This window comes from Thamnophis elegans, chromosome 7, assembly GCF_009769535.1.
Source record: "Thamnophis elegans isolate rThaEle1 chromosome 7, rThaEle1.pri, whole genome shotgun sequence".
NCBI lineage: Eukaryota > Metazoa > Chordata > Lepidosauria > Squamata > Colubridae > Thamnophis > Thamnophis elegans.
In genome coordinates, this window is record NC_045547.1 from 26,061,667 (window position 1) to 26,085,860 (window position 24,194).

A 24,194-nucleotide genomic window follows, 5' to 3' on the forward strand; every position below is an offset into this window, starting at 1 on the left:
AACAACACAATTTTGCTTTGCTACTAAACAATTGGTTCTTTGTAATTGTATTTCTAATACTTGCACTGTGGTGGCATTTTTACACTCAGGATGCATACTGCTCAGAATATTGCAGATGATAAAGACCTTTGTTCCAACAACATTGGTATAATTAGTTCTTTGGCTTGCAAAATAGGCTGCTTATGAGAGGAATTATTTAACATTTCTGTAATATTCCAGTGCAAAATGGACTAATATGTAATGGTTCTATCCTTATTGAGGTAGGTTAAACTTACTTGAGAAGAGAATTGAAGTTGAAATTTAGTAGATCTAAGAATTACATTAATTTATTATGTGCTGGGGATGGGAAACTCTACTAGCAAATTCTGTCGGAATTTTCCTATTGCACACTGAAGTCATTGAACAGTTGGCTGTACAGGGCCATCGCACATGACACATTCAGAGAAGTAAGTCACACTGATAAAATTGAAGAAATTTGTTCACCTGGCTGTCAACATTTAGCTTGAAACTGAAACTATAGGCTGGGTTTGACAAGCAATTCCAGTTGGGTAATTTGAAATGGAAGTGGATCCTTATCTTTTCTTCTCTTAAAATGCTGAATTGTTCTTCAGATGCATTCCATATAGCTGGTAAACATTCAAAGTAGTGGTAATCTTTATTTTCATCAGTCTACCAAATGTTGTTACAGGATTTAGGGAAAAGGCGGGGAAGTAGGTAAGGTTCCCTTCTAGAACTTGGAAAAAAGTAGCTCTTGCTAACCTATTCAGAGTTTTCCCTGTGCAAACAATACTAAAGAACAAAGCAGTTTGGCTTTTTTGAACTTGGCTCTACTGAGTTGAAAAATTATGTGCTTGCAGTAGACTTACTCTAGAGCAGTGATGACTTAACCTTTTTGTTGCTGAGTGCCGAAAGCGTGCATGCAAGCGCACCCAAAATGCAATGTGTGTACAATCCCTCCGTGCATGCGCACGACCACTGTGTGTGCCCCATCCCATGCATGCACATGCATTCCCGCACGAACTCCATCCCGTACATGTGCACATGACCCCCGTGCATGCTCCATGACCTCTCTGTGCCCCAACCCGCGCATGAATGCCCATCTTCCACATTTCCCCCATCCCCTGCGCATGTGTGGCAGAGACACGAAAACTAGCTGGCCGGCGGGAGGTGCGCACACATGCATGGTGGAGCTGAGCTGGGGTGACGGCTCACATGTCCGCAGAGAGGGCTCTCTGCCACCTGTGACACATGCCATAGGCTTGCCATCACGGCTCTAGAGCATGGGTGTCCAACCTTTGGCTTCCCTAGCCTGAATTGAGTGAAGAATTGTCTTGAGCCGCATATAAAACGGTAGTTAATGTATATAAATCACAATGTTAAAAATTTACAATCTTGTGGGGCTGCATTACTAGCTGTCTAGGGCCACATGCGGGTTGGACATGCCTGCTGTACAATCTATATACAGCAAATGCACACATAATGCCATGTCCCATTTGCATCAGTTTTGCATAGATAAAAGTAAAAGGAGATGGATCATATCAATGCTTAAAGTGAGAAATCTCTAAAATTTTTGCAACGGAACTCATATTTTCCTCATCTCTTTTAACACTTCATTTGTATCCTGACTTGGGTGGCTAAAAATGTTATGGCATACTGCGTAATTTGGATACTGATATTGGGGAGAACTTTGAGGCTGGGATCAAAGATCTTTGCTTCAATTATCTTTTTCTGAAATGCATGATACACAGCTCTAAATATGAATTCTGGTGTGCTGATACAGTTCAAGACCTGTGTATTCGTTTCCATACATGGTACTTCAGTGTAAAGAGCCGAGGTGGCGCAGTGGTTAAATGCAGCACTGCAGGCTACTTCAGCTGACTGCAGTTCTGCAGTTCGGCTGTTCAAATCTCACCAGCTCAGGGTTGACTCAGCCTTCCATCCTTCCGAGGTGGGTAAAATGAGGACCCGGATTGTTGTTGGGGGCAATATGCTGACTCTGTAAACCGCTTAGAGAGGGCTGAAAGCCCTATGAAGCGGTATATAAGTCTAACTGCTATTGCTATTGCTATTGCTACACCATTATAGTTTAATTTATTACTTTGGAATAGGACAGTTGATACTAGGTCTTGGGCAAATTGCACCATTGTAACAGAGCAAGCAAAGGATTTTAATGCCAAATGATCTCTATACACTATTGCACCTGGGAATCAGAATGGATTTCATCCTGATTGTATAACCAACCAAAGTAAAATGCTTCAGTTGTGTGCTACCTAAGAATTAAAATAATTTAGTCCAGTAAAATTGAATTGAGAAAGAATAATTCTGGATTTGAAGAGGATGTAACAGATAACACATTTTCTGAGTAGTAGTTTCATAATTGAGTTTTTAAAAAAGTAAACTAAAACTGACTTATAAAAGACATGAAGAATCATGCTAGTAGATAAAAAGAGTTAAGATAAATGAACATTGAGGGAGATGATTATGTGTTTCACCTCATTTGCCTCTTTTCTGCACATCTGCCATAAATGGCACAGCAAGTGTTCAAGGCAGTTTATATGCACTGCAGCATTCTATAGGCCTGATTGTGCATGAGATGACCTCTGCGTGTAGGTGATGATGGACATGTATTTGCTTTCTGTTAGTTCTGTTAAATTTAGACGCCAATAGGATCCAGATCACAGGGAGGCAGATTGAATTCTCTCTTGATTTTTTCCCCTTTGCTGAATATAGGAATACATACAAGAAACTATAATGACCGATACATTTAAACACAAATTTGTATAGGGAACTATAAAATGAGTGAGGAATATGCAAGAAAAGAAGACCCAAATATCCAAAATTGCTCTAAGGTTGGATTGTGACGCTAATCAGAAAACAGGCTAGCAAATGACTTTCTCAGGTTGCGGATGGTTTCAGCCTTTGCCTCATCTTCGTTTGTGATACCTCGCTGTGAAGATTCTGAGATGTTGAAGGTGTTTGTCAAGGATTGTGATTTGCTGAAAAAAAGAAGAAAAAGGAATAAAAATCTGGTTATTTCCTTTATAAAATTTAGAAGCTTTAGGAAGTAATGTGTTGCTAGTGTTAGACACCTATAGTGGTGCTTGAAAGTTTATAAACCCTTTTGAGTTTTCAATATGCATAAATATCACCTAAATGTGATCAGTTCTCCACATGAATCCTAAAAACTAGATAGAGAGCATTAAAGCTATGAATCAAAAACATAGTTGTCCATTGATTTATTGAAGGCAATAGCAATTAGATTTATATACCGCTTCATAGTGTTTTACAGCCCTCTCTTAAGCGGTTTATAGAGTCAGTATATTTCCCCCAACAATCTGGGTCCTCATTTTATCAATCTCGGAAGGATGGAAGGCTGGGTTAACCTTGAGCCTGGTGAGATTCAATCTCAAACTGCTGGCAGCCCACCAGCAGAAGTAGCCTGCAGTACTGCACTCTTAACCACTGCACCACCGTGGCTCAATGATCTAAAGCTACATTTTTGTGTGGCAAAAGTATATGAAATGTTGCAATGTCATGCCTTGGGCCAGCTTTGCAAGTTTTCAGGTGATTTTCATCTTTGATGGAATTATGAATTTTGGATTGTATCAGCAAATCGTACAGGAAAATAGGATATCTGTCTGAGGTGAAGCTCAAGAGAAGCAGCAAATCAATGATCCAAAACAGAAGCTATATGACCAAAGAATGGCAAAAGCAGAAGATACGTTCCTTCAGGATTCCTTCCTTCAAGAATTCCTTCAGGCTAATGTTCAGAAGAGATCCAAGAGTTATCACAAATAATTAGTTACAGTTACTAGTTACTGACCAAGGTGGGCATACCAATTCCTAAAAGCAAAGGCTCACATGCTTTTGCCATATATATCTAGCTTTGGATCATTTTCCACAATAAAAAAAATACAATATGTTTGACTTATTTTTTTATTAGGCTTTTCTTTAGCTAGGTTTAAGGTTTCTGTGATGCTTTATGTCATACTTATGCAGTCATGACAATTCAAAAGAGTTCACAAACTCTTTACTGTATTATTAGGATTTATGTTAGATTTGAATATTATTTTCAGGGTGGGCTGCGGTTAAGCTGGAAAATGTTTCTCCCTATATAAGACTGTGCCAAAAATTAGGTTTAATGTAGTTTTCCCTTTATGTTCAGTTGTTGAGTCTCATGTATGCACTTGTTTTGGTGTTCTATTCTGGAGAAGACACTGATAATGGCTTCACCTTAACTTTAAATTGCAAGACTTATCCATTGTAAAAAAAAAAAATCCCACATACTTTAGATGAGGATGCTGCTTAGAAGGTTCACTGAATCCTTGGCCAGGAGCCCATCCTTGTGCCGGAGGCCGAGGTTGCTGGGCAGGAAACGTGCCTAATTTGGAAGGCTGACTTGGTGAGCTTCCTGAAGATGATCTAGTTTGCTGGGGAGATCCAGGTGATTTCTGCTGCTGTGATGAGGTGGACTGAGGGCTCAGAGGTTGCTGACCCTGTGGGGATAGCCTTTGCTGTGGTGGGGCTCCTGGCTGTATGGGTTGTGATCCTTGAGGCTGCCATGGGCCACCTGGAACAAAGGGATATAGACACAGTCTGTAAAACAATGTTAGTTTTTATAAAAGATCTGATCTTTGTCAATATTATGAGACTGATCTGATACAAGTTCATTGGAAGTCTGGACACTTCCTTTTCTTGGATTATTAATCACTTATAATTAATTATAAACCTTAGCTGATGAAGAGTTCTAAGAAATATGAACACTTTCAATGATCTTAAAATGTCTTTTGTTCCCATGAATATATTATCTCTGTATTTCCACCCCCTCATAGTCAACTTTGGAAAATTTTCATAAAGGAGGTTGAATATATGGCTCCCCTAGATAGCTAACTTCTTTAAAGAATCAGTAACTATGAACAGAGAAACTGCCAAAAGGTTTATAGGCTGTTACCAATTCACTAAATTAGAAAGGATGAAAGAAGAGTGGGTCACTATTTTCTTCTGGCAAACTAGTGTTTTCTGTCTAGTGGTGCCAACTCTAAAGTCTCTCAGGAAAACCATTTCCTTTGAGCACTCCCATCGCAGTCACTTATCACACATACCCACTGGCACAAATATTTATAGATCCTTGCCATAGTTTAGCAAAAGATTAAAAAAACATCTTTATTGTCTCAGTTCGCTAACATTCCCCTAATAAACTGCATTTTAAATTCTGCTCTTTAATTTTTGAAATTTGTAACTTCAATCTCTGGGCAAGCTGCGCATCTGAAACAAAAATATATTTCAACATTTCGCAAGTTTTTGTTGGCATTGCTTCTGTTACCTTATTAAGCTTGGATGTTAAATCTAATACTTTTTCAGGATGGACTGTCTGAGAAGAAATATATATATATTCTTCATCTTTTCGCCTTCTCTATAAATACTGTTGTAATTTATTCAACTTAACCCTGTCCTGTCACCATATTCCACTCAAAAAATCAGCAGAAATCTTGACAGCCACATTTCATTACTCATACTTATACACAGGGAACTAGTACCTCATTCTTAAAAATTACATAGTAGAGGTAGTACCTTGAGGTGGTGGTCGGGGTTGGGAAAACTGTCCAAGATGTGGTCCTGACATTTGGGATTTCAATGATGGAGGCTTGAAATAAAGACAGTACAGTAAGAATATCACAAAGAGAATCAACAGAAGTATGTTATGTATTGCTCATAGCAATTTCAATTTAACTGCTACTAAACCTTGTGTCTGATTTTTTTGGGTAAAAAAAAAAGTTCTTTAATATATTGGATTTTTTTAGTTTAGAAATTTGCATATGGGTTTTGATCTGAACCAACTCCACCACATTTAAAAGTTGGAAAAATTAAGATGCTTAATTCTTTTATAATGAATAAATAAGGGTTTAGAAACACTCAAGTTTAGTTACTTTTTATCCATAGTTTTGATCTTAGGATAAGAAGCAACCTATTAAATCAAAGGCCTGGTTCAGCAATCAGCTTCCCATAGCACCAAGGGAAAAGACTTGAGAGACCGCCTGCTGCCAATTACCTCCCAAAGACCCGTCAGATCTCACAGGGTCGGCTTCCTCCGGGTTCTGTCCACCAGCTAATGCCATCTGGCTACTACCCGGGGGAGGGCCTTCTCTGTAGCAGCTCTGGCCCTTTGGAATGAACTCCCCGCGGAGATCCGGACCCTCACCTCTCTCCAGGCCTTCCGGAAAGCCGTCAAAACCTGGCTGTGCCAGCAGGCCTGGGGTTGATGAGTTCCCCTCCCCTCTCGACTGGTATGGCTGTGTGATTTTCGTGTATTTTAATTATGTGTACTGTTGTTTATGTTCCCTTTCCCCTTTGAGTTGTTCGCCGCCCTGAGTCCCTCCTGGAGAAGGGCGGCATACAAATAAACCAAATAAAAAAATAAAAAAAAAACCAAGAAAAGAACATGAGAATAACATTTCTCTTTTGCTATAATTCCAAGTGATATTCAAACACATGTCATCTGTGGGCCTGGAAGCTCTGTGTTTGTGTGTGTGTGTGTGTGTGTGTGTGTGTGTGTATGTCTGTATGTATGTATGTATGTATGTATGTATGTATGTATGTAAAATTCTATACCACCCATCACATATGCAATGCCTCTGGGTGGTTTACAGATAAAATAGTAAAATGATATTAAAGCTATACTTAAAAACAGTTAAAAACAAGATTAAAGCAAAGTTAAAAGAAACAATTACAAAATGAAAAGGCAGCCCACCAATCTCCTTCAGGGGTGCATGGCACTCTTAGACTCCGTAGTCAGTGGGAGAACAATTGATATTGTGAATGGGTATGTTCCTAAAATAAGGACACTTATATCTGACCTGAGACTGAAAACAATGCAACAATTAAATGTGTTTCCGAGTCAAGAGCATTCACTATTCAACATTCAGTAGCTTATAAATATATTTTTCTAGCCTTAATTCAGAAGCTGATTGGCTCAGTGGACTTTGACAGCTTAAAATATTTGGAAGGGATGGCGAATGTGATAGCTGTCTTCAGGATTAACCAAATTGAGGAATGGATTTCATACAGATACCTGTGCACATCTGCCATTTGATTTTTGCTACCATTCCAATAAGGTAATAAGTATGCCTTGTATCACCTGTTTATTCAGATAAATCAAATTAATATTTCCATTATTTGCATTGCTGCTTTTTGCATAGTATTGCCATCTGCCTTTCTAAAGATAAACCTTGAATTTTTAAACATAACCTTGATGAAGACAAAGGAAAGTTACACATGCAAATCTATAATATTCTGCACTTGTTCAATGAATAGCACTGCATGTTGCTTACACAGTTGTCTATGCTGTTGTAAAAACAATTTTAAAGAATTTTCAAGTCCTTCCCCACTCTGTTCAGTTTTACACTTCAGATTGTAGCCTCAGCTACTGTGTTATACTGTTTAAAAAGTGCAGAATTACATGTCTGTAATGTATTTAGGAATTCTAGAAAAAAGAGCATAGAATTTTATTCAGAGTAAGATTTTTTCAAATTAAGAAAGTATTGAAAAGGTCTATGTTTTTAGACTCACTGGACTGAAGGACTCACTGGAGAAAGAGCCTAATTCTGGGAAAGATTGAGGGCAAAAGAAGAAGGGGATAACAGAGAACGAGATGGCCAGATGGAGTCACTGAAGCAGTAGATGTGAGCTTAAATGGACTCCAGAGGATGGTAGAGGACAGGAAGGCCTGGAGGAATGTTGTCCATGGGGTCGCAATGGGTCGGACACAGCTTTACAACTAACAACAATGTTTTTAGATGTCACTTGAAAACTAGCACCTGGTTAGATTGATTTTTCTGAAAGATGCCTCCTATTCTTACCCAAGGCCTCAGAGGTGAAGGCGAAGATCCCACAGTCGTTAAAGTCTGTGTCATCCTGGAGACCACCATATCAGCTATAAGCTGCCTATCTTCCTCCACGTGCTCTCCTATCAGAGGCATTGAGCTGTCCATCACCTGTTGAAACAAGGAAAACATTCTTTTCAATCTGGTTATCTAGTGCAACAGAAAATCTCAGACACTGCAAAAACACATGTTCAAGAACATGATGGCTTTGCTTCTTGCTCTCTTGTGTGTCAGTTTCCATACAAGTCATAGGCTTTTTTTAAAAATGTGACACTGACTTTTTCAGTGACATCATTCATATTTTTTTAAAGTTAGAACACAATAAACTTTTCCTAACACAGGAAAGAATAAAGCTCTCCATATTTCACAAGGATGGGATTGCAACCAACCTAACTATTGTATAAATTGCTGAAGGAAAATTTTAGGTTTTCCTTGACAAATTTAACAGTTTCAGCCTTGGCTGAAAATCTTCTCTATTCATTGGTCCTTTATATGCAATATGCTAAGCCATGGTTTGCCTAATGATAGTTTACTCAATAAACTCTAATTGGATGGATTTGTGCAGTTTCTGTAATTTTTTCTTTAAAAAAACAGGACTACATTTTGGCATAAGGTGTGCAGCAGGCCGATACTTTCTTTTACTGCATTTATATGGCTAATCATCTAATATAAATTACTCAAAGCAGACAACAAAATAAAAACACAACACAACCTGAGTTGGCTGCCGGATTTAGCCAAATGTCAAATAGAATTCGAACCAGAAATGTTTCTCCTGGGGATAATTAGGGTGAAGTATAGTAGAAAGTTTAAATACTTGATGTTATATATAATAATGGTGGCGAGGATTGTTTTTGCGCAATATTGGAAGAAAGAGTACTCCGCCAGAGGGATTAGTAATCAAAAAAATATTTGATTTTGCAGAAATGGAAAAACTCACATTAAAGGGAAAGGCTGATTCGGAATATTATGCAGTACGGGAGAAATGATATGAATGGATAGATAATTGAAATAAGAAATGGAAATGTATAAAGGGTTAGAACATTTGAAAATAGAATGTATATAATGTATACATACTAATATTGATTCTAGTTGTATGAATAAAGGCACAGACCTGTTAAATATGTAATAGAGACATGTAAAGAAGAAATGTTCAACAAAAAAATAAAAATGCAACCAATAATTAAAAAGATAAACAACACTGCATAAAGTAGCTGAGAACCATAACATTACATAATAAATATAACTAAGAAGCAGGCTCACCCATGCTGTCAGGGCCCAGATTTGACAGCAAAGCCAAGTTTTTAATGCTATGCAAATTTGCAGGGTGGAAAAATCGATTGCAATATAAGATGAGCAAGAATGACATGGAACTCTTCACAAACCAATATACATTGAGTTCTTCTCTCTTTAGTTATATTTTTCATCTACAGTTTTAGATTTCATGTGAAAAATATTTCCTCTGAAACTATATTTATATGCTTATTCTGACCACAAGATGGTGCCCTCATATCTCCCAAGTCTTTGTAGTTCTATTCAAGAAAATAGCAATTGGGGTCTCCATGAGAGTGATAATAGTCAACTTTACTCTCTTTTTTACTCCATATGAAGTTAGAAGATCTTCCATGAAAACGAAAACATCAATAGGCTTAGAAGTTGCAAAACTACAAAAATTGTATTCACCGCCTCCTGATGTCTAACATTGTGACCAAGGATAAGGGGTGGGTTCCTGCCAGTTCTAACTTCTATAGAAGAGGTTCCAGAAATCTACAGTGCCGTTTAGAACGGATTCCAGATCCCTCCCCCTGCCTGTCTGCACATCATCAAGGAATTCTGGAAGTTGAAGTCCACAAATCTTAAAGCTGTCAAGTTTGAATACCCCTGGGGTTTTTTTTCTAAAGGGTTAGGGGTGCAAGGGTCTTGTAACTTGACAGCATTAAGACTTGCGTGCTTCAAATGCCAGAGTTTCTGAGCCAACATTTTGGTTGCTAAGCAAGAGTGTTGTTAAGTGAGTTTCACCACATTTTACAAGTTGGCCATGCCCACCTAGTCACATGGCCGGCAAGCCACTCCCACCCAGTCACATGGCTGGCATCTGTTATCTTACTACAAAATAGGGAGTGGACCTTATAAAATCAGGATTGGGGAAATTAGCTCATAATTTCTAGAAAATTATCTTCTAGTGGGCCCAGGTAAGTAATGTTGTGAGCATGAGATGTTTTATCAGTTTTTCTAGCTATCTGAAATAATTGTCTATTTTTTTTAATACTTTCGAGTCAGTGTTGACTCCTGATGACTGCCCGAATTATTCCCAGCATTTTCTTAGCAAGGTTTTTCAGAAGTGCTTCTGTTGTAGTTCGCTGGCGGCCTTTGCACCTGGAAGCAGAGTTGGACAATGAGGAGGCTGGGGAGGAACATGGGCCAGTCCTGGAGTCTTGGGAAGGCATCGGAGGCAGAGAGGGGGCCAGGGCCATCTGGGAGTTATGTGCTGCCACCGGAGCCTCCAGGATCGGACATCAGTGAGGCAGAGGAACAGGCGGAGGCTGTTCCCATTGCGCGCATGCACTGAGCTGCCAGAAGGCAAGAACAGTTAAGACAAAAGGGGCGACTCTGGAGCAAGGCTTGGAGATGATTGGCCCCTCCCGTAAGACATAAAGGAGGAGCAAAGGCATGTGATACTTTGCAGGAAGCAACTTTGTTCGTTCTGGTCAGTTTAAAGTATGAAGCTCCGTTTTGACTCTGTGCTCCGTGTGGCCTTGCATCGCTAATTGCCAATTAGGTCTTTGGCAGCGTTTCAAGAGAGATAAAGGTGGGTGCTTATCAGCCTTATCCCAAAAGACTTTGGCAGACTTCTATCGGACTCTTTACAAACTATTTGTGATTCATTACGGGCTGTGAATGAACATAATTCACAGTTGTTGAAATAAAAACTGGGTTTGGGGGACTAAGTGTGTGCTTTTTACTGTCTCAGGAAGCCTAGGTCAGAACAGGTTCACCCTTGCCTTCTTCCTAGGGCTGAGAGACTGGCTGGCTCAAGGTCATCTGACTGGCTTTGTGCCCAAGGCCTTAACTACTACAAATTGGCTGTTAATTGTATATTGCTTTCCATTAAAAAAAATCTCAAAAACAATTACAATTGAAATGCAACAGTAAAAAGAAAATGCAGTATAGAAATAAGAAGTAAAATAAAATAAAAACAAGTAGAAGCATCAATAGAAACTTAAAAATCGCAAGTATTATCACACCATTAAAGTATATTGGAAAATAAAGCTTTCTGCATTAAACAAGAAGAAATTATTTAAAATTAATTTATAGTCTTAAGAGTGGACACAAAATGACCTTCCAAAGCTGAAATGAACACAAGATAAACTCAGTGCAAAACTTACTTTCCTTGATTCTGGGAATAAGACATTCATGTAGTAGCTGAGAAAAAACAGGTTGACCCAGCTATGCAGTTTTGCCGTTTACCCTGTACAAGGTTTGTGGCTGTCTCCACTACACTTGTTTTTTCCTGATAAAAGTCTCTCAAACAAAGGAGGGATATGGTCAAAGAGAGGAATCTACATGGAAAGCCCCCTTTCTTCTACTACTTCCCTAATTCCATGAAATCTGTAGGCTAAACATTCCTGTTTCCATGAGTTTCATGAATCAGTAAATTTGTATTATCACAAAAACTGATTAAAAACATCACGTGAGCATGTCCAGTAGCATAAGGTTAACTAGACATTTACATCTTTAGCAGTAGGGCTAAATACAAAGAACAATGAAATGATTATATTTAAAGGGGTTGTTGTTAGTTGTAAAGTCGTGTCCGACCCATGGGGAATGTGACCCCATGGACAACATTCCTCTAGGCCTTCCTGTCTTCTCCCATCCTCTGGAGTCCATTTAAGCTCACACCTACTGCTTCAGTGACTCCATCCAGCCACCTCATTCTCTGTTGTCTTATTTTTCTTTTGTCCTCAATCTTTCCCAGCATTAGGCTCTTCTCCAGTGAGTCCTTCTCACTAGGTGGCCAAAGTATTTTGAGTTTCATCTTCAGGATCTGGCATTTTAAAGAGCAGCCAGGGTTGATCTCCTCTAAGACTGACCGGTTTGAATTTAAAATGGAGGAACTGACAATTGATTTAAAAAATGTCTCTTCATCTGCTACTGTATAAGCAGCTGATCTAAAAGATGAACATTTTCTCAACCTGGTTATCTGCTAAGGAGGTCTGATTGGGTTTTATCTTGTCTTCAGAAAGATGCTAAAATATGGCTGTTCCAGAAATTTCTATATACCGTATTACACAAATGAATAGCCTTTGGACATTAACACCTGCCCTTTGCCTGCTATCTCTGCCAGGATGCTATCCTAATGGTACATTATTTTTAATGAGTATTTCCATATGGTTATATAGTTTGGCTTTTAGATTTGTGAGCCACCTAGAAATGCACAACTATGGCAGTATATAAGTAATAGGAAATAAATATCCATACATGAATGCTTTTAAAATAACATGCCAGCTCAAACTACTGTATGCACAATTTTAGAAAGGGATAGATGCATATTTCAAAAAGATTTGTTTTATTGATTTGATTGCTCTTGTGATTTATATCTAATTGTACACCTCCCTTATTGTACGTGATTTAAAATATTGTTAAAAAAAAGAATCAGCTGGTTTTGGAAGCATGTCAATAGGAATATTCATTCTATAGGGTTTCGTCCTACAGCATTTGCTGCAGTTCTGCAGTCATCCTATAGGGTTTGCTGCAATTCTCTTTTATTAAAGATAATTCATGTTTTGGAGCTGGGTTGTGATTCTTTCTTATCTTCCTAGGTAATTCTCATTACAGTACTTAAAATGGCTGGACTAAGTAAGTGGTTGTGACCCTATATATATTCATAGGGAATTCAGATACTGCAAGCATTGGATAATTAAGTCTATAGTCTTTGCTGCAATTCTCCTTTCATTTATGATAAATGGATGGGGTTAAAAGCAATTATTTCTCAGCTATCCCAATCCCCATTACTAAAACAGTCCTTGAGTGGCACAGTAGTTAGAATTGACTCAGCCTTGCATCCTTCCAAGATCGGTTAAATGAGGACTCAGATTATTGGGGACAATATGCTGACTCTATAAATCATCTAGAGAGGGCTGTAAAGCATTATGAAGCGGAATATAAGTCTAAGTGCTATTACTAAGTGCTATAAAGCCCCAAGGTAGGATCCTGAGACATATCTATATGTACGGAATTCAGGAGCAGGGACAGACTAGATAGAAAATTATGCAAGGGAGAAAATCTGCATCCTTATGTGGTCTAGATGGAGAAATAAAACTGTGCTTTATATTAAAAGTTGGGATTATTCAACTAGGAAAACGAGTGATTTAACTTCTCTTTGTTTTCTATTTTTACTGGAAAGATTTTAGTATATCACAAATGAAATCACTATTAACAGAAATATTGATCAACTTTTAAAAATAAGCCGTGCTCACTTTTCTTTCCCTTCATTTTTTAATGTATGTTCTCTCCTTAGAGATGGGGGATGGAATAATCACAGTTTATGGTTTGGGAGGGAGTTATCTTCAGTGACTGCAATGATGACGGTAAATAGACAACCTGTATTGTACATGAAAGTAAGACCAGAAATGAAATGTTTTTCAGACAGGATTCCTATGTCTAGCAATTTTTTGAAGAAAAAAAAACCTATACTACTTTTTTCTTCTAAATCAATACCTGTTTTGGTAAGAAAATAGCTGAAACAGCCATGGAAAAAGATGGGAGAATTAGAAATGCAGAATATTGTTTAGATTTCTTGTAAAATTCTAGAACAAAACAGAGCAGCTGTACAATAAAAGCCTAATCTGCTAATATCCTGTGCTGCTTTCCACTTTCCTAGTTTGTGCTTTTAAATGCTTTGCATCAATAGTACGCCTAGGATTTCTAAATTATAACTTGGGATAATCAGAAGAAAGGTCATTTGATTTTGGCCTGAAGCCACCTATACAGTATATATTCCACCTCCATATGAAGGTTCTGGCAAGTACAATTTTGTGTTAACCAGTAAAAATGACCCACACGACAGTTGTTCTTGCTTGATTTACAGGAAGAGAAGAAATAGAAAAAGCAGAGATCTTCCCCCCCCCTTTCCTGGCAGCACACTTGTGTCACATAACCTTTGACCTGTCACTGATTCCTGCAGGACATTTATGCATCAGAAGAATGTGCTGGTCTTAGAGGGCTCATGTGGTTCTCATCAGCTTCCCAAGGCTCAGTGGGTGGGAATGCTCTCCCACATGCAGCTATTTGGATATGTCAGTGGCCCTGAATGTTGCAGTAGGCCGGTTCTATTCACCTCCCTGCGTTGGTGGAGTTTACAGCAGGGCAGACACTGAGTCTCCATTCCAGTATCCTCATATGGTAACCAAGGACACTTGCTCATTTTTCTCTGCAGTTGCCCTGATTATCTTCTCTCCCCACCCCTTGAGGAGGTCTTGCATTTCAGCTTTGATGATTTTCAAATATCCATCCCTCTCCATGGTCTGACCCTCTCTACTCTGACAAATAAGTTTCTCTCAGCATGGTGAGCTCTACTTCAGAAAACTTCAAGGTTTTTTTTTTTTTTTTTTAGATCTAGTGTGTCCCTGATAAAGAGGGACAGAAGGATTTATTATTCACGCCACCCACAAGCTCCTCAGGGAATTTTCTTATTTTGTTTTAGCTGGAATCTCAAAGAAGCTGCGGCTTTGATTCAAGGCTTCATTTTGGGGTTAGGCCAAACAGAGAAGAACTGCAACAATACATATTAGAACCTCCTGAAGAAATATGAATACCAGCATCTGAAGAAAGCTAACCCAATAGGGCAAGCTGGTGCCTTCCAGGTGTTTGGAGTTCAACTATCACCTTCAATTATCCTGACCAAGGGTGAAGGATTGCAGGAATTGTAGCAAAACATCTGGAAAACACCATGCACCTGCTAAGTTTTTGTTTAATTGTTAAAAGACACAGGAGCAGGATAGATCCCCTTTTCTGGTCTGATGGCCGCCAACAAGGTCATTGGTTTTCTTATCTTTTGACTCCACCAGCCTTTGATTTCCATTGTTCCATTTCTCTCTGCTTTAAACTTTTTCTTTTCTTATATCGCTGCTTTGATGTGCATAATCTACTCTTTCCTTCCTCTGAATTGGCTAGCTTCCCAAGTCTAATGAAAACAGCACAAAGTTCAGTCTACACATCCCATTGTGGTGCAATCTATAAAAGCTGGGTGATGAAAAGAGACAGGAGTCCTCTCTATTACAGGGCATTTAACTTTGTTCTGCCTCTTTCTTTCTCTCCTTTAGATCATGTACTTACCATCTACACCAATGAAGCAAGTGGAAAAGGAAGTTGAGTGGAATTAGCGTCCTGAACATTGTTATTGAACTGCCAGGTTTATTTTTTTTCAAGTTAATATGGGTTTTGTTTCCCTGCCCTTTATTATTTCCATTCATAGCATTCACCTTGTTTCAAAGTGCATCCGAGGAGGAAAAATCCTACTCCTTGTAATTGAAAGGTACAAAAGGTGCTTGAAAGGGCCTGGCAGACTGAAATGGAAAAGTGCTTCCTAATTATTTTGACACGGATGTATAAACCTGAGAATAGTTAATACCCCCACTATTTTGAAGCCAAGTGCTCTGTCTTTTATTAAATCTAGTTAAATGATTTAATAGATTCCGTTCTAAGACGGAATAGGTGAAAAAGATATGTAGGCAAAGTGCTGAAATAACTGCATGCGTGTCAGGATGGGTTGCCATGTTTTTTATTAATTTCGTATGGCATACATTTGTCAGGGAGCTCTACAATGCTATGTTACAGAGCAGGGGTGTCAAACCTGCGGTCTGTGGGCTGTATGTGTCACGTGCTGGCCATGCCCACCCACACTTTAGTGAAGGAAGAAAAGTTGCGATACATCACGTGATGACAATGTGATGATGTGAGCTTGACACACCTGTTACAGAGTATCCTGACAGCCTAATTTAAGGTGACCAGACGTCCCACTTTCAGCGTGGCAGGCACGCTTTTGTACAATTTGTCCTGCGCCCTGCCCAGTTTTCAAAAAGTCCCGCTCCCCAGCCCATCAGCTGTCACTCGCTCCCCCACCCATCCACACGCTTTCAGTGGGTTGCGTGCAGGGAGGAGAAGAGAGATTCCTCCCAGCACGCACCCCACTGATTAAAGCGCTTTCAGTGGGATGCATGCAGGGAGGAATCCCTCCTGTCCTCCCAGCTCCCTTTCGCCCGCAGCAGAGATCGGGCAGGCCAGAGGAAGCACTTTAATCAGTGGGATGCGTGCAGGGAGGAGAGGAGATATTTGTCCCTGCGTGCAGCCCACTGATTAAAATACTTGTTGTCGCTCGCCCGAGCTCTGATCCCGGCAAAAGAAAAGTCCTTTCCGCCTGAATCCCACCCGAGCTCTGATGCAGGCATCAGTGGGGTGCGTGCAGGGAGGAGAAGAGAGATTCCTCCCAGCACCCACCCCACTGATTAAAGCACTTTCAGTGGGATGCATGCAGGGAGGAATCCCTCCTCTCCTACCAGCTCCCTTTCGCCCGCAGCAGAGATCGGCGGGCCAGAGGAAGCACTTTAATCAGTGGGATGCGTGCAGGGAGGAGGGGAGATATTTGTCCCTGCGTGCAGCCCACTGATTAAAATACTTGCTGTCGCTCGCCCGAGCTCTGATGCCAGCGAAAGAAAAGTCCTTTCTGCCTGAATACCGCCCGAGCTCTGATGCGGGCATCAGTGGGGTGCGTGCAGGGAGGAGAGGAGATTCCTTTCTGCACAAGCCCCCCCTCTTCTTTAGAAGAGCCGGAAGCATTAGGGGAGGGGGCTTTGGGCATCCCCCCTCCCCCGAAGCCCCGCGCCTGCTTACAGCAGCCCCAGATTGCCAGCGGCATCGGACTCCAGCTCCCATCCCAGCCCTCTGCACAGGGTGACGCTTGCAAAGGAGAGATGCGAGAGGCGCTGGGATTGGTTAGAATCGGATGAAGCTTGGCTTTGGAAAGATTGGGTGGGGGGACAAGCGAAAGTGAAAGCCCCATAGAGTGATGCCACCAAAAAGAGTTTTGCAGTGTTCCACGGCCCTCCCCCCTCAGGAAAGGAGGGTTGGGATCACAGGCACCTGACTCTATTCGCTTTGGGTGTGCATCATAATGTTGTAAGCCGCCCGGCGTTACCTGTGTGTGAGGTGGGCTGCCCTATGCATTTGCGTGTGTGCATGGGAGAGAGAGAGAGTGAAATAGAGAGGGAGAAATAATTATATTAATTAGATAGATCAGTGTTTCTCCACCTTGGAGACTTGAAAGTGTGTGGACTTCAACTCCCAGAATTCTGGGAGTTGAAGTCCACATACTTTCAAGTCTTCAGGGTGGAGAAACACTGAGATAGATGATAATGAGATGAGGTAGGGAGAGGGAGAGAGGGAGAGAGAGAGAGATACCATAACTAGATAGACAGATAGGCAGGCAGATAGACGGATAGACGGACAGAGAGAGAGAGAGGGAGAGAGAGAGTGGGATACCATAACTAGATAGACAGATAGGCAGGCAGATAGACAGACAGAAGGAGAGACAGAGACAGAGAGATACCATAACTAGATAGACAGATAGGCAGGCAGATAGACAGACAGACAGACGGATGGATGGATAGAGAGAGAGGGGATATGTATAATTAAGGTGAACAGACTTCCCTAGCGAGGCCGCGGGCTGGCACTAACTGCCGCGGCCTAGCTTCCTCCTCCCCCCCGTCAATGGTGTCCCTCTTTACCAATCTGAAAATCTGGTCACCTTAGCCTAATTCCTAGTTTGTTCAGTTTTCTGCTTGCACGCTTATCCATGAGAGGTAAACTAGCTTGTACCAGCTGGCTAGTAGCATTTAGGTTTGTGACATCTTCCACCAATCTCACCTTGCATCCGACCAGGTCCAGCATCAACCCCCATTCTCTTCATGCAACTAGCCTTTCCCACTGGAGTGGTATCCATTTATCTACTTGCAATAATGCTTTAGAACTGCTGGGTGGACAGGAGAGGAGCTAGAGGCAAGTGATGGGTTGCCATGATGAATCTCTTTGTTTAAATGATACTTACATTCTATTCATTCAGCCCTCCTCACCTCAATGATATAATCTTTGCCATCCTTGCTATGAACAGCTTTGACTGCACAGATGTCAAGGCCACCAAACATCGCAGCAACAGAATCTGCCCAGAGCCGGTATCTGCCAAAACCAGATAGGATTATTATTTGTTTAAACTGTGATTAAAATAAATAAATAAAACAAGCTTCTTATTTAGGGATGGCTAAATTCTTAACTTTCCACAAAAGGGATAGCTTTGTTTTACAATGGTTTTATGCTAATAATATAGATATTTTCTTAAATTAAAATATTTCTGATTAAATCCATATTTGTGATGAAAATATTAATTTATTGTATAGCTTCTGCATTTTACATTCAACTGTCAACACTACAAGAACAAGAATGTAATAAATACACTCCAGATTATCAATTGGTAGAATAATGTGGAAAGTGTTACAAAAGATATTAAATGCCCTATCAATCTTTATCTGCAAAGATCAACATCTTTACAATACAATACAATACAATACAATACAATACAATACAATAGCAGAGTTGGAAGGGACCTGGGAGGTCTTCTAGTCCAACCCCCTGCCTAGGCAGGAAACCCTATACTGTTTCAGACAAATGGCTATCCAACATCTTAAAGACTTCCAGTGTTGGGCATTCACAACTTCTGGAGGCAAGCTGTTCCACTGATTAATTGTTCTAACTGTCAGGAAATTTCTCCTCAGTTCTAAGTTGCTTCTCTCCTTGATTAGTTTCCACCCATTGCTTCTTGTTCTAACATCAGGTGCCTTGAAGAATAGTTTGACTCCCTCTTCTTTGTGGCAACCCCTGAAATATTGGAACACTGCTATCATGTCTCCCCTAGCCCTTCTTTTCATTAAACTAGACATACTCAGTTCCTGCAACCATTCTTCATATGTTTTACTCTCCAGCCCCCTTTGTTGCTCTTCTCTGCACTCTTTCTGGAGTCTCCACATCTTTTCTACATCATGGCGACCAAAATTGAATGCAGTATTCCAAGTGTGGTCTTACCAAGGCATTATAAAGTGGTGTTAACACTTCATGTCATCTTGATTCTATCCCTCTGTTTATGTAGCTTAGAATTGTGTTGGCTTTTTTGGCAGCTGCTGCACACTGCTGGCTCATATTTAAATGGTTGTCCACTAGGACTCCAAGATCCCTTTCACAGTTACTACTATTGAGCAAGGTACCACCTATACCGTACTCGTGCATTTCATTTTTCTTGCCTAAATGTAGAACCTTACTCTTTTCACCATTGAATTTCATTTTGTTAGATAGTGCCCAATGTTCAAATTTGTCAAATTTGACAAATTTGTCAAGATCCTTCTGTATCTTAAGTCTGTCTTCTGGAGTTTGGCTAGTCCTGCCATGTAATGGCTTTTTTCTGTGACACTTAATGGAAGTAAACATTGGACTTTGAAAATGCAAGATGGAAAGTGTATTGACATGTTTTAATTTTGATGTTAGAGAAAATTCAACATAAAAACCAGAGAATATCATGAATATCCAAGAAAAAAAATATGGACCTTAGCAAAAAATTATCATAAAATGTTCACAAATACCATTTTTAGATGCATTGTGCAAAGAGCTAGCTCTGTTGAGAAGGTTATAAAGCTGAAAAATGGAAGGAAAGAGAAAAACCCAATTGCTGTGGTGATAGGTGAACTATTGGAAGACTTGAAGAACCGGGTTGAGAAGAGGCCACTGGAGATAATCTATATATGTGGTGATTAAGAATTAACACCAACTTTATAACACAGAATCAAATAGAATAACCACGTCCTCAGGAACTTGGTGGGAAAAGAAAGAGAATTAGAAGAATTGAGAGCTTTGTGGCACTGTGGTTAGAATGCAGTAGTGCAGACTACTTCTGCTGACTGTCGGCTGCCAGCAATTTGGCAGTTCAATTCTCACCAGCTCAAGGTTGATACAGCCTTTCATCCTTCCAAAGTTGGTAAAATGAAGACCCAGATTGTTGGGTGCAAAATGCTGACTCTGTAAACTGCTTACAGAGGGCCATAAAGCACTGTGAAGTGATATACAAATCTAAGTGCTAAATCTTTTGAGAAAGCTGGACAAAGAATGACTTCTGTCCTTAGTTCAGTACTGTCCTATTTTGTGCCTTAATAGGTATGTTAATTCTTATCACTATATCAAGCAATACCAAACATTTAATGGGCTGTTTTCTCTAATAAAGAAAAAAGTTCCTAGTGCTGGAAAGCTTAGTCTTCCTGATCTTTTTGGGGGAAAAACAACAGTATGACTAGCACATGCAACTCTTTCCCTTCATAATCCTTTTAAAACAGAATCTCAAAAGGGTCATGGTAGGCAGAAAAACAGTTCCCAGTAAGTACCCCTTCTGCTTTAGATGATAAGAAAGAAGAAAATTCTCTGGAAGCACATGGTCTCGCCACAGTTCTCTAAATGAAACAAGCAACAGGAATTTTTAACCGCATGTTTCTATTCTCTTGAACAATGAGCAAATTTCAAAAATTCCAAACATTTGTGGAGAGGATTAGAAACCCAGCCTGGATAAAGAACATGGAATGTAATTCCTCATGTATCTTCCAGACCATATGACAAAAGGGACTTTCCTTTGTTTTGTAGACAATTGTGGCAAGGATTAGGGCTAGAGATATTGGAAGATGATCCATCGTCATAGGAATCTTCCTGGCTATTATGTTCTTTAATGGACATAAAATTTAAAGTGGCTGCATGTTTTGACATGCCGTCAGTGAGAATAACCCCTCATTTCCACCCATTTGTTGCTTATGTTGACATCCTTACGTCAATCACTGCCCAAAGGGAAAAGGATCAGAGAGGCAAATGGCTTTAATTCCTTGTTGCCCACATTGGACAACTAGATGGCAATGATCAGCAGCGGTAGCACTTGGGTGTCATTGGTTGTGGAGCTCTGTCTTCCTAGCCCCTGAAATGTTCTTTGTTGATTGTAATCGTAGGTAAAATGCTTTTGCTCTGCTGGGTGATAGCACCTAGGCAACCTTAGCTTAATTAATGCTAATTCATTCTAATTCTAATTAGACTTAATTAGAATTGGGTGAGAGGCACAATTCCTGAATTGTAAGCAAGACTGGAAATTAATAATAAAAAAAGATTCAGAATACATTGGAAAACTACTTCTGTATCGTTTCCAAGAAAAGCACATGGGCATGTCTGTCAAAGCAGGGTCAAAGATGATCCCCATTTCACTTGATTTCAGTGCAGTTTAATTACTATGCTACTGCCAACTGTTTTTATTCCTTTGGTTTCTTTATTTTACATTTTATTGCAGTTTGTTATGTTGCTTTTAGCTTTTATATCTAAGTTGTCAGTCACTTACAGAAGTGACACGGGGCAATGCATTGCTTTTGAAAGCTGCATATGAGTTTTCTGTAGCCATATCAAAATATCTAATACATGGAAGGCCTATAAAACAAAAAAGGTATTCTGTATTTCATCCTTTCTGTGTTTAGGTGTATTTCCTTATTTTTATCTTTTATAAGGGTTTAAAAGGGGTTTGCATAGTCTGCTGCTTTCCTGAATCGAAGCTGAAGAGATGTAAACCAGGATACGATTTTGTAGTCTTGCGTATTTTTATTATTTATTTATTTGTAAAATTTATTATTTCAGGGTAACTCTGGACAGCTTACAATCTTAAAAGATAAAAACCAAACAAAGCTAAAAAGACATAAATAAAATACAATGAAGAGCCAAATATTGCAACCCAAATAAAAGATGGAATGGAGGGGAAGTGGGTCTGTTATTAACTGATCAACCACCTCTGCTGTGATGCTTCTACATTGGAGCCCCAAGCTTACTGGCAAAGTCAGGTCTTTTGGCTCTTATGGCTCCCAAGTGAAGAGCAAGATGATCTGAAGGGCAGGTGCAATGGCAGATAACACTCTTCTCCTGAACCCTGCCAGCTGAATTCTTGGACTGATAGGACTCAGACCTCCTCAGCTGGTAGGAATAAAAGGTAGAGTTGGAGTTTTTAATATTTCTGCATAAGTAGCAGTACTTGCTAAATACTCTGTCTGTAGTTTATAGTCAATTAAAGTTTTAAAAAAAGTCTTATTAGGGCCAGCCCTACCTATTAAGCCTAATGAAATAGACAACTTAGATAGCTTATCTTGTGAATCATTAAAAGGGAGCAAAGAGTTACTTGATCCTATAAATGCAATGAAATCTGATGGCAAATGAACCACTTTATCCAAAGCTGCATATTCACTCATGCTGACCAAACAATAGATAGGAGAAATATTTCTTGTATTTTTATTTTCCTTAAATTTTCTTTTCTTTCACCCATTACAGTAGGAGAAAAAATAGTTATATTGCCTCTGAAGGCTTTTCAGAAGTCCAAAAGGACTTGAGATTCTGCAGACCATGTTTCTGTTCTGAAATACCTTGGGAATGCCCTCATATGGTGGAAATCTGTGTCTAATGGAGAAATGGCTCATACTGATTTCTGACTGACATCATCCTAACAGTATTGCCATTGTAGTCACCACTGCACTTCTAGAGTGAGGTGACAAAGCATTAAGGAAAGGCAGAAACAATGGGGACAAAGGTGAAAATCTGAATACGTTTCTTGAAGAGAGACTCTAAAATTAGAATAAATTATCATTGGTGAGCTAATTCTTTCCCACACTGGGTTTGTGTGAGGAGAAGGGTACTAGGAATGTGCTGTTGACATTGCGGATTAACCCCATGAATCAAGCAGGTTGCCCATGCTAATTCACAAGGAACTTCATGGAAATCTAGGGCTGGAGGAAGGGAACAAAGTGGCTCCTCATGAAAGAATGAACAAGAAGATGTTGGAAAGACAGCATACAACTTTCTAGGGTAAGTGTAGATAGGAAATAATTCAACAGTCTCAAACAAGATTCGAATGCAATAATAGTTGGGCATTATAAGCCCATCCTGAATACTTCAGTAACTCACATAGTCATGTGGCCATTCAAGAAGTGCTGAATAGGAGTCTGTTCAAATGCTTTTTAAAAAAAATAACTAAAGAGATGTTCAAATTGTTCGATAATCTATTCCACCACAAAAATTAGAGGAAATGGGGAACCAGAAAATGCTAACTGAATTCGTTCAGCCCAAAAGAGAAAGACTCCAGCACCTCTCCACCAGTAATCAGCACCCAGATCAGCATAGATTAACTCCAAGGTTAACTTCAGACAAATCAAGTAAGCAATACCCCAATGAAGAAACTGCCAATCAGTAAACAGCCCAACCAAAGAATCTCTAAGACCACCCCTACCCACATTGACAGGCAAGACACCAGACTATAACCTGACAGCAAACAGCACTCCTTATTAGCACTGATGATGTTACCTGGTTATCGTAATGCAATGATTACAAGAAAACAAGCAAGTTCAGAGAGCACCAAGGACCCCTCATTTCAACCCTGAGCTATCAATATTCTCCTTTATTGAATGAATTCTGGCTAGCATCAGTCCTGCCTAGAATCTGTAGGAAGTGAAACATTCAAATTGATTCATGCCAGGATTATTTTTTTTTGTTTGTTGTTGTTGTTTATTATATTTATATGCTGCCCTTTTCCCCCAAAGGGGACTCAGGGTGGCTCACAACTCAAACCAGGGAAGGGGAATACAGACAAAAAATTAAAATGAAACATAACAATGCATAATTTAAAACACACAACAGTCATACCATTCGAGACGGGGGCAACAGCTCTTTAGCCCCAGGCCTGTCGGAACAGCCAGGTTTTAAGGGCTTTGCGGAAGGCCTGGAGGGTGGTGAGGGTTCGAATCTCCACGGGGAGTTCGTTCCAAAGGGTCGGAGCAGCCACAGAGAAGGCTCTCCTCCGGGTAGTCGCCAGTCGACACTGGCCGGCGGATGGAATTCGGAGGAGGCCTAATCTGTGGGATCTAATCGGTCTAGTGGAGGTAATTGGCAGCAGGCGGTCTCTCAAGTACCCAGGTCCAATACCATGAAGGTCTTTATAAGTGACGACTAGCGCCTTGAAGCGTATCCGGAGACCAATAGGCAGCCAGTGCAGCTCGCGGAGGATAGGTGTTACATGGGTGAACCGAGGAACACCCACGATCGCTCGCGCGGCTGCATTCTGGACAAGCTGAAGTCTCCGAATGCTCTTCAAGGGCTGCCCCATGTAGAGCACGTTGCAGTAGTCCAGTCTAGAGGTCACAAGGGCACGAGTGACTGTTGTGAGGG

General features: G+C 40.1%; 1 protein-coding gene across 1 annotated transcript in view; it reads right to left on the reverse strand.

The window, feature by feature from the left end:
* Positions 1-2,416: 2,416 nt before the first annotated feature.
* LOC116511109 (synapsin-3-like) overlaps positions 2,417-24,194 on the reverse strand; it is a 187,344-nt gene continuing 165,566 nt past the window's right edge. Inside the window, exons 9-13 of the mRNA XM_032220926.1 lie at positions 18,005-18,107; positions 7,857-7,991; positions 5,572-5,644; positions 4,288-4,570; positions 2,417-2,996 (exon numbers count right to left, since the gene is read on the reverse strand). Coding sequence (XP_032076817.1) covers positions 2,864-2,996; positions 4,288-4,570; positions 5,572-5,644; positions 7,857-7,991; positions 18,005-18,107 — 727 coding nt within the window. The 3' untranslated portion in view covers positions 2,417-2,863. The remainder of the gene's footprint in view (positions 2,997-4,287; positions 4,571-5,571; positions 5,645-7,856; positions 7,992-18,004; positions 18,108-24,194) is intronic.